The 9,599-nt window shown below is 34.6% G+C and overlaps 4 protein-coding genes across 4 annotated transcripts in view; all 4 read right to left on the reverse strand.

Moving 5' to 3' along the window:
- Window positions 1-86: 86 nt before the first annotated feature.
- On the reverse strand, window positions 87-735 carry LOC109582763 (serine/arginine-rich splicing factor 11-like). Its single transcript, XM_019997678.1, has 3 exons — window positions 572-735; window positions 395-528; window positions 87-306 (listed from the first exon to the last, which is right to left on the reverse strand). The coding sequence occupies exons 1-3, from the start codon at window positions 685-687 to the stop codon at window positions 122-124; spliced, it is 435 nt and encodes a 144-aa protein (XP_019853237.1). The 5' UTR covers window positions 688-735; the 3' UTR covers window positions 87-121.
- Window positions 736-798: 63 nt separating this feature from the next.
- On the reverse strand, window positions 799-1,949 carry LOC105313065 (tRNA methyltransferase 10 homolog B-like). Its single transcript, XM_011406191.2, has one exon. The coding sequence runs from the start codon at window positions 1,926-1,928 to the stop codon at window positions 876-878; it is 1,053 nt and encodes a 350-aa protein (XP_011404493.2). The 5' UTR covers window positions 1,929-1,949; the 3' UTR covers window positions 799-875.
- Window positions 1,936-9,599, reverse strand: part of LOC100637672 (ectonucleotide pyrophosphatase/phosphodiesterase family member 3-like) — a 13,080-nt gene continuing 5,416 nt past the window's right edge. The window contains exons 7-23 of the mRNA XM_019997669.1: window positions 9,561-9,595; window positions 9,312-9,400; window positions 9,187-9,266; window positions 9,017-9,136; window positions 8,898-8,973; window positions 8,821-8,854; window positions 8,704-8,769; window positions 7,889-7,961; window positions 5,544-5,652; window positions 3,017-3,063; window positions 2,849-2,927; window positions 2,727-2,767; window positions 2,592-2,677; window positions 2,478-2,531; window positions 2,351-2,420; window positions 2,166-2,253; window positions 1,936-2,086 (exon numbers count right to left, since the gene is read on the reverse strand). Coding sequence (XP_019853228.1) covers window positions 2,019-2,086; window positions 2,166-2,253; window positions 2,351-2,420; window positions 2,478-2,531; window positions 2,592-2,677; window positions 2,727-2,767; window positions 2,849-2,927; window positions 3,017-3,063; window positions 5,544-5,652; window positions 7,889-7,961; window positions 8,704-8,769; window positions 8,821-8,854; window positions 8,898-8,973; window positions 9,017-9,136; window positions 9,187-9,266; window positions 9,312-9,400; window positions 9,561-9,595 — 1,215 coding nt within the window. The 3' untranslated portion in view covers window positions 1,936-2,018. The remainder of the gene's footprint in view (window positions 2,087-2,165; window positions 2,254-2,350; window positions 2,421-2,477; window positions 2,532-2,591; window positions 2,678-2,726; window positions 2,768-2,848; window positions 2,928-3,016; window positions 3,064-5,543; window positions 5,653-7,888; window positions 7,962-8,703; window positions 8,770-8,820; window positions 8,855-8,897; window positions 8,974-9,016; window positions 9,137-9,186; window positions 9,267-9,311; window positions 9,401-9,560; window positions 9,596-9,599) is intronic.
- On the reverse strand, window positions 3,378-5,537 carry LOC109582762 (uncharacterized). The gene is made up of 3 exons (XM_019997677.1): window positions 4,137-5,537; window positions 3,837-4,052; window positions 3,378-3,748 (listed from the first exon to the last, which is right to left on the reverse strand). Exons 1-3 carry the CDS (start codon window positions 4,332-4,334, stop codon window positions 3,518-3,520), a joined length of 645 nt encoding a protein of 214 aa, XP_019853236.1. The 5' UTR covers window positions 4,335-5,537; the 3' UTR covers window positions 3,378-3,517.

The following is a 9,599-nucleotide window of genomic DNA, read 5'->3' on the forward strand; positions in this document are numbered from 1 at the left end:
AGTACAGGGGCTTAAACCAAATTTTGAGCAACTTTAAAAATTTGTATAAAATCTAATTTTAATCGGAATCAGCTCAAACTTTCTACACAACATAAAAACATGTATACGTATCAAAGGAGAATCATAAATCACTATTAATGAACTCAATAAATACCATTTGTGGTGTTCCCAGTAGACTGGTCTGTGGAGTGGGTAACAGAGGACCAGAATTAACACCACTACCTATCAGTAGTGACTTATCAATGAAAGCTACTGCTACAGCTGGTGCTGCTAACGACATAGCAACCGGCTCTTCTGGAATAATTTCTAAGCAAAAAAAATTACATTAATTAATTAATGCCACACCCACTCATAATTAATTAATGTTAACGCCCACATAATTATAATTAATTACCGAATCTCGATTGAGCTACGACCAGTGCTCTATCAATGAATACAGTATTGCTGAGATGAAGGGCTGTCTCCACACTCTCTCTCTCTTTATATGTCACGAAACAAACTTTAGAAGGAATCTCTGGCTTATTCTCACTAATAAAAAAAGAAATAATACATTAATAATTATTGAACTTACTCTTCTGGAAAGAGTCTAAGCTCATCAATGTCTCCCAAATAACTGAAGAGCTCTTTCATTTGCCTGACGGTTGCTTTGGGACATATGTTTGTTACTTGGATGGTGCAAATCGCCATCTTGTCTTTTCTCCACGTTCCTTACCCGCCTCCGTTTATGCGCAGACTCAGTACAGTTATTAATATTAACAGTTACTTAATAGTAATAATTTATAACTGCATCAATTTTTTTCCTCTAATTTTTTATTATATTTTTTGCAACAAACAATAAGGAATATAAGATTGTATGATTGTGTCTCAAAATTTTCCTAACATCTTTTTCTTTTTGGTATTAATGAGTTGAAAGCCTCGGCCCAACTCTTCCCTTGTCCAACTTCAAGCAATAATCCAAAAACTTGATCAATAGTTAACACAAAACCAGATGGATTCTTCTTAATAATAGTATCATCAATCGGTAGTCTAGCAGTGCTAATACCGCAATCACTAGCAGCTGTATATGTCACCGAACTCACAACATTAGAATCTACTAATCCACCGATTACATATACTTTAGTGGGGTCCAAATGATTGAGTGTATTTGGTGAATCCGGACTTAAATAAACAATGGAATCCTTTGGGAAATACTCTTCGTGTCTTTTACTGGTAATGTCTGGAATCACACGATCAAATCCGTCAAATTGTTCGCGGAGTGCTTGACGTAGTTTCCCTTCTTCCAGTAGGCCTGTTAAGTGTATGTGAAATGGTTTAGTGGTGCTATGGCGAGCATTAATGGCGTAAAGGCGTTTGAATTGCCTTGCAGCTGATCCCAGCTGCTTTGGTGACATTAGTCCCTCCATACTGCAGTCAATCGCTAGTTTTTGCCCGCTCAGTCTTGCCTCTTCTAATCTCTTAGCTCTTTCTCTTTTCATTTCACGTCTCAAAAGAAAATCCGTCTCTTTAGAAGATAACTCAGTTTCCGAGGATGGTCGGTCTTTCGTGATGGCCTTGTCACTTGTTTCCTTCTTCTGGTGCATCCTTTGCCTTTTCAAATATTTACTGGTGTGAATTCTTATCAACTTCCGTTGTGCATTTTTCGAGTGCTCCCCAAAAGGTGTTCCCGCGAAACTTCTCTGCTGTAAATCTTTAAGAACTTTCTCTCTTATCATAAAATGGGAAGCCAAGGGGGTGGAGTTTGAAGGCACATGTTCCTCGTCAGAAAACTGGTCCTTGTCTTCTTTAGATAAATCATCAAGACTACTTTGGCTTACTCCACCTTCTGGAGTGGCCATTGACGAAAAATTTCTCCTAAAAGAAGCTACAAGAGGTCTGCTTCTCAGCAGCAGAGAGGATGTCAGCCCCACCCACAAGTTAACCACGCCCATAATTGAATTAGCCACACCTATAACCAAATTTTTATAGACAATACAAATTTGGACAAGAGTTAAAAACAATGTTTATAGTCTGCCTTCCCTTCATTTTAAAATGTTACTGATGTTTGCAAGCGTTCCATTGTTAGGCGAAGGTGGCAAATGCAACAAATCTAAAAAAGAAAAATAAAATAAAAAATAAAAATATGCAATGAAATTTATAAAAAAAATTAATAAAGTATATTTGCTTACGGCACATCAGTTCATAAATATCAATATTATTGACTGGGCCTGACTTGTAGTTTGGCTTAAAACTTGGACCATGCGCCAGGAAAAGAGCCTAAAGGAAGTATAAGTTATAACAAAATTAAAATAAAATAATTATAACAAAATTAAGATAATTATGATAATAATAAATATAATGATGTACTACATACTCTCATAAGTGGATTTTTATTATCATAGCCATGTGCTCCTTTAAGATTAAACGAAGATGGAAAATCATCTCTAGAAAAAGGAGAATTTTACGATAAGTAATAAAAATATTAATAATTAATGTCTCACCTAATCTTAATATAACCAGAGACGTGAGCAATAATGATAATATCACCATAGCGACTATAAATATGAATAATTAATTACAAAGAATTAGTTGCTTTAATAAATTTGTTCTCTAACTTTTTATTAAATTGTCCAGCAAAGAAATCCTTTGGTATTTCATTTCGTAAATAAATGTCAATCGGAGACTTCAGTCTTGTAGCATTCTAAAACCAACAACAGTCACTCTACAAATTCATCAAAAAAATTTACTACCTCTTTCATAACATGATATATCTCATTGACCAGATCAGGATCTGCAAAGAAATCAAATATCACAATACATGATTCAAACAGCATCAACTTTCACTCATAATTCCATTCTCAAACTTCCGTACCTGAGTCTGTAACATAGAGCATTGCGAGCTCTCCATAAATGCTGTGCTGTACATCATCAGTATATTCCTCAGGTAGAATCTGAAGAATGAGCAGAGAGTGTGTGCAATGAATATCATTAACTCCCCAGTAGTAAAGAGAGTATGGCTGCATTATGATAGTAAACATACCTGAGGTACTAGTACTACAACTTTGCTATCATCGATTGTAGCCATTCCTAGCAATTTTTAGGAAGGAAATAAGACAGTAAGTTCATTCAATGCATACAGACACTGTATAACATGATACTACTTGATAACAGAAGTTCAGTTGCAGGATAAACAACATGTTTATGTAAACATTCATATAGGGCAGGAGTGTATACAAGCATAAGCAAAGAGCTAACATTGCAAGCAATTGATAGCTTAGTGTATATAGTGGTAAGGGATTGTACTACTGTACTCATACCAGACTAATAATTATACACCATTACTATTATTATTATTATTATTATTATCATTATTATGAAACAGTGGTTCATATCATAATTGTGATTAATTAAAATGATAATAAGAAACAAAACAATGGACTACTATGATTAAAAGAGTCAAGAGTGTAAGGAAAGAAGGAGAAGTGATCCAGTTGAGCTAGATAAATAGATTGTAAGAGTAACTCCTCATTGCAAGAAGATTTTAAGAGCTGCAAGGTTTGAAGGATTCGGAGTCCAACTCAGACTGCCGCTTTAACTGCTGTACTACTTCACGACAGTAAGCAGACTCGGCCCACACAGCTCTCCATGCTTTGTTGTGAGAGCAAGAAGGATTCTCTGTGTATGATGCTTCCCTGGAATCCTCCATCAGTGAGAGAAGGTGAAGCTGGGCCAGCAACTGAGAGCAAGATTTGTCAGGGAAGAGAGTAGAGATCTGCAATAAAATAAATGATAATAAATTGCAAGTTTTTTTGATGATAAAATAGTGAGAAAGAGAGGCTGAATGAAGCATATATACTTACCCAGTTGCATATTTTTTCTTCAACGGAGCGTGCAACAATCTTCGCAGCAGCAGTCAGGAAGAGCTCATTCTCTGCCTCTCCTTTCTTTTGGAAGAGTCGCTTAAGTGATACAGAGAAACTAGCAATCTTGCTCATGACTGGAATAAGCTCGAGCTTGCATTTTCTTTTTTGTAAAAAACTTCCAGTATTGCAGAGTGAGCCAGTCACCTCATTGTCCTATGATAAATAAAAATAAATAAATAGTACAGCACATGCAGCAATAGCTATAATAGTAGTAGAGAAAAGAGAGGAGTTACTTACCAAAATACGGTGGCCAGTTTTAAGGCCAGTATCAAGCATGAAGTGAGTGTCACCACGACAAAGACAGCAGCTGCTCTCATTGTATGAAGGAGAGCAGGACTCAATATTGGCCTTTTGACAGAAAGTGTTAAGAGATGCAGCAGCAGAAATTGCTGCATAAAAGAAGAAAGTGATCGTAAAGACTTTGGAAGACTCCATTCTTGTTGACAGGATTGTTTAAAGATGATAAAGAAAGCTTTAGAAATATGTTTGATTGAATTCCTTTTGACTGGTTTGATGTCCTGGAATGATTGCTTGTCCTGCTTTTATACTGCATGAATTGGAACTGGAATCATATTGAAACTGACACTTAAAATAATTAAATTACATCACTTCCATTCTCATTAGCACTTTGCTTCTAAACGAAAACGTATAAAAGGGACAGAAAAAGAGAGAAGGGCCATCAGTTGAAAGTAAAGGTTCAAAGAACTTAGTAAAAAATTTTTTAAAAGTTTAAATCTTTAAAATCATTTCAAGAACTACCATCATCACAATGAAGCACTGTGGAGTTGAAGCAGCCATCACTCTCTCTCTTCTATTCTTCTCTCTTTCCTCTGGAGCTCCAACCAGCAACACTGGCACCACAGACCCTTCAGATCTCTTAGGAAATATTTCGCTAAGTCTGAGTGTCCTTGAGAAAATCATAAGTGAGAGTGACTATGTGACATTCTGCAAGCTTGGGCTTGAAGCAGCTGAGATCACTGGAGAAAGCAGCAGTATAGACCTACCTGAAGTCACGATCCAGACAGCAGCACAAAATCTCAAAGACATTTGCAATTGGGTAAGCAAAAGAATCATGCACACAAAACAAAAATTAAGTAATAATATATGAAGCTTTTTTTCATTATAACATCAAATCAAAATGATACAAAAATTAAAATTCTTTTTCTTCTTTTTTTCTTCCAGTTCTCCACCTCCACAACTAATGGAACCAACTGCACTAGCACTGAAGAGAGTGCAGGGACAGTCAAGGAACTCTGCAGTCCTGTACTTGGTCTCAAGGAAATAAAAGATGGACTCACTGACGCCAAAACAAGTGTCCAGAATCATGGAAGCTACACCAGCACCCAATCTCAGGTTGAGAGCTACATTCAGGAGCTGAGGGAGGAAGCAAGCGAAAGTGTTGCACACTTCATCCCGAATTTGTCTTAAAATATTCTTCAATTAAATGGACTCTTCTCGTAGTATTAGGCTCAATAGTAATTGCATTGACCAACTTGATCACTTCTTATCAAAACTTAATGCTAATTAACTACAATTTAATTATTTTTAATAACTTAGCTATTATAATTATGATAATTATCATTATTCTAATTTTAAGACAATTTTTAAAATGATTCACATTTTTCATTAACCTAATTGACTAACCGTGATCTGACACTATAATAATGTTCACGCAATTGTACAGATTCTTATCTTTGAGCCCATTAATTAAAACAGAGACAGAGCTATCAACTTGTTTAAGAGCATCATCAACCTATTAGCAATAGATCAAGAAGCAATAATTAAAGAGACTGGTAAGAGCAGACTATAGTTAATGAGATTACAGTAAAATCTAACATTGTAGCATTGAGTTAACTGATTCCAGTGCATGCACTGGAGCAATGCTAGAGCCTACTCTATTACAAAATAAGTTGCTCAAGATAGAAATATTAGTATGCTATTCTTCTTTTTTGAGTAGCTTATACTATTCTTTCTGTCTTGAGCAGTTTATTTTAAAGTCATTCTTATTCTAGTCCTTGCACGCTTATGCAATGGAGAATAAATCATCAATTGGTAGCTCTAGTACTGAGACTATCCTTAAACACTATCCTTAGTATACACTATCCTTAAATTCAATGCTTGTAGCAGTAAGTTGCTCAAGGCTTCTAAAAACAATAAAGAAAGTTGTAGTCCTTGCTTATGCTTAATGGAAACAATGCATCAGTTGTTATTAATTCTGAACACATTATGTGCTGATAACAATAAGTCCAGGAACAATGATGAGTAATGGTGAAGGACCAAAAGATTCTACACTGAATCTGATAGAGAGGCGGTCAAGATAAGATAAATAAACAATCTTAAGCAAACAATACTCCCGATTTAATTATAGAACTACGTCGTCTGTTATGATGAATTCCTTCATATAAAATCAACAAAAACAATAGAACATTGAAGTGTCTAGCAAATGATTAATATATGCAGCAATACACTGCATTTTAAGACGATCATCTGGACACGCATAGTTGCTTCAGGTTTTCTAATAACATTCCATATGAAAGAATTCATAATGCAACTGCACTGTCGAACCCTCTCTCTTCCTAAACAAACCTTAATCTGTACTCATGACTGTTGTATTGCATAGCAGGGAAGGGGAAAGAGAAAGAAGGGAGAGAGAGAGAGAGGGAGAGAAGAGGGAAACAAAGAGAGAGAAAGAGGGTTCTTGAGCAAGACAATGAGTAAGGGAGAGTGACATTAATTGCCAAAACTATTATTGTGTTGTTTATTTTAAGCAATCAGCATTTAGATCTTGATTTCCTATACCCAACACCGTTATATCATTACTCTAGCTAACCAGTTTCACTATCAACTATAACAGTATTGAAATCACACAGGACACAATGAACCAATTAATCTACTACTCTAGAGTGCACAGTTCCTGATTACAATCAATTAAAATAGGCTATAGTTTCACATTAAATCAGGGAATTATATGCAAAAGAAACATGATATTATCATGTTGTTCACTTCTTCTTCAGGTTTTAGAACAGGTCCTTAAGCTACTATACTAAAGGTTGGTGATGGTAAGTGCATTAAACAGGACTAATGAACATGTTTTCTGACTAAATTGTAACAAGGAAATGTCTACTGGCACAGGAAATATTTTAATTCATTCTCTTACCCATGCCGCCTCGCTACAGAATAATATTAATAACAACTGTTAGCATAAGTAATTATATTACATGCATGTAGTGACACTGATGCTTTTTAAAAATTCCACAGCAAAAACAACTATTCATTATTATTGCTATTAGTATTTATATGCGTACAAGGAAGTTAAAAAAATGAAAAATACAATAAGGGGGAGAAGTAAGTTAGGAGGAACAATTATTATTATTATTAATCTCATTATCTCTCTTTCTCTCAAGAAATGACATTAATAATAATAATAATAACAATTGTCTCTTGTTTTAATAATAATAATAATAATAATAATAATAATAATGGTAATAATAATACTAATAATAATATGATAATGATATTAATAATAATGATAATGATATTAATAATAATAATAATGATAATAATAATAATAATAATGGTAATAATAATGTCATAATAATAACAATGCCATACATGTGCATGCAAATGAATGTTAACAGCTTAATCTTTCAGTGCTTGTGAATCATGATTATGACGTAATAACAATTACTATTATTAAATTTTATACACAATGACATCTGCTTGGATGAATAGAGTCAATAGACAGCAATTTACAGTCAAATATTTTAAAAATAACTTTATAACTACTACTGATTAACTGATAATTATAAATATAATGACTGCTAATTGAGCCATTAAAAGTTACATGTGAATTACATATATAAATACCCTTTGAAATTGAGCAATAAATACATGCAAATGGAAGTAATAATTATTACCAAATAGGTTTACAAGGGTGCAATTGATCACGCCCACGCAGCTAATTAAAACTAATCAGTATAATATCTTACTTCTGTAGAGTTGGGGCCATATTGGTGAGCAGTGTGGTCTGGCTCACTGATGTAAGCAGCCATGAACTGGGGCCTATAATGAAGAATGAATGAAAAAAATTTTATGTACAATAATAATAATAATAATAATGATAATAATAATAATAATAATAATATAATAATAATAATAATAATAATAATAATAATAGCTTTCGTGTTTCAAGATGTGTATAAGCGTTCTCATGGATATTTTGCCTGTAGCTATGTTTCCCATCTTCTTTCAATCTCCAAAAATTTCTTTCTATATGTATAAGTGATACTGTAATACCTGAGGACTGAGATATCTGCTTGAGGCAAAACTGAGGGCAGATACCAAGGGACTAAGGTATTACGTAACTCATACATGTACATGTGTACTTACCCAAACACAATGGACTATAATATATGATAATGTTAACGAGTAAATGAAGTTGTACAGATGTACATGATGCAATGATGCATAAACATGTACCGTGAGAATGAAAAAGAAGGAAACAAAAAGGATACAGACACATGTACGTTTATGAGTAAAAACACACTAATAAGGAGAGAGGGGTAGGAAATTAAAAAATGATATAATTTTTCCTACATGTGCCACACTCAGGCTATAATACAATACTATATCTATATAATGGGCATTGGTACAATCCCTGGTTCAAGGGATGGCAGCAGGTGGCAATATATGATTCACAAAAATTCAAATTTTAATGGAATTTATGACTAACGCATCTATGTAAACAAAATAGCTTTGGAGGGGAAATACCAGAGTATACTAGAGTATGCAAGGATATACTGACCTTGTTGCATCTGGCTGTTCAATCCAAGATAGGACGGTTTCCATTCTTTCGGTAAAAGGCACAGAACTAGTTATTAATATCAGTTATTAAGTGGTTAATTAACTATTAATATCTCACCTGTCATAGTTGAAATAGGTAGTAGGAAAAATACCTATAAAATTAATTAATTGATTGTATATTAATAATTAATTTACCTTCTATAGGTACTTCCGATCCTGGCCAAAAATAAACAGCTGTTTTTAAAGTACCCTTGACTGCCGTCACCCATATCTACATGAGTAATAAACCACACCTACCTGCCATACCCACTCACCGGTTCACCCAACCACCACTTTGGATCGTTAGAGGTTTTAGATCCAATGTAGAAGGACTCGTTAAACTCACGACTGAAAAAAGCATTACTGATAATACCGTGAGACTCTGGGTGGAGACCCTGTAATGGAAGGAGCTTAATAAAGGGCGTGGTTATGATGTCATGGTTACCGTTACTATGGTGAAGTGATTAGGGAAGGTGAGAGATGGAAAAGCAGGTGTCATGTATTCTGATTGAACACCATCGGACGCTATAGGAAGATCGTAAAGGGTTAAATATTATTGTTTATTATTACCAAAGGATTTAATGGTAGGGGTGATACCCCTGTACAAATAATCAGCTCTGAATCCGTCCAGCGATATTATCAATACAGGTGGGTTGGAACTATAGGAATATCTTAAGCTAAATTTTCTCTCTCTCTCCCTCCCTCCCTCCCTCTCTCTCTCTCTCTCTCTCTCTCTCTCTCTCTCTCTCTCTCTCTCTCTCTCTCTCTCTCTCTCTCTCTCTCTCTCTCTCTCTCTCCCTCTTTCTCTTCAAAACTTACCAAATAGAGCTGCTATTATTACTATTATTATTGTTGTTG

Source organism: Amphimedon queenslandica, unplaced genomic scaffold, assembly GCF_000090795.2.
Source record: "Amphimedon queenslandica unplaced genomic scaffold, v1.1 AMPQUscaffold_13358, whole genome shotgun sequence".
Taxonomy (NCBI): Eukaryota; Metazoa; Porifera; class Demospongiae; order Haplosclerida; family Niphatidae; genus Amphimedon; species Amphimedon queenslandica.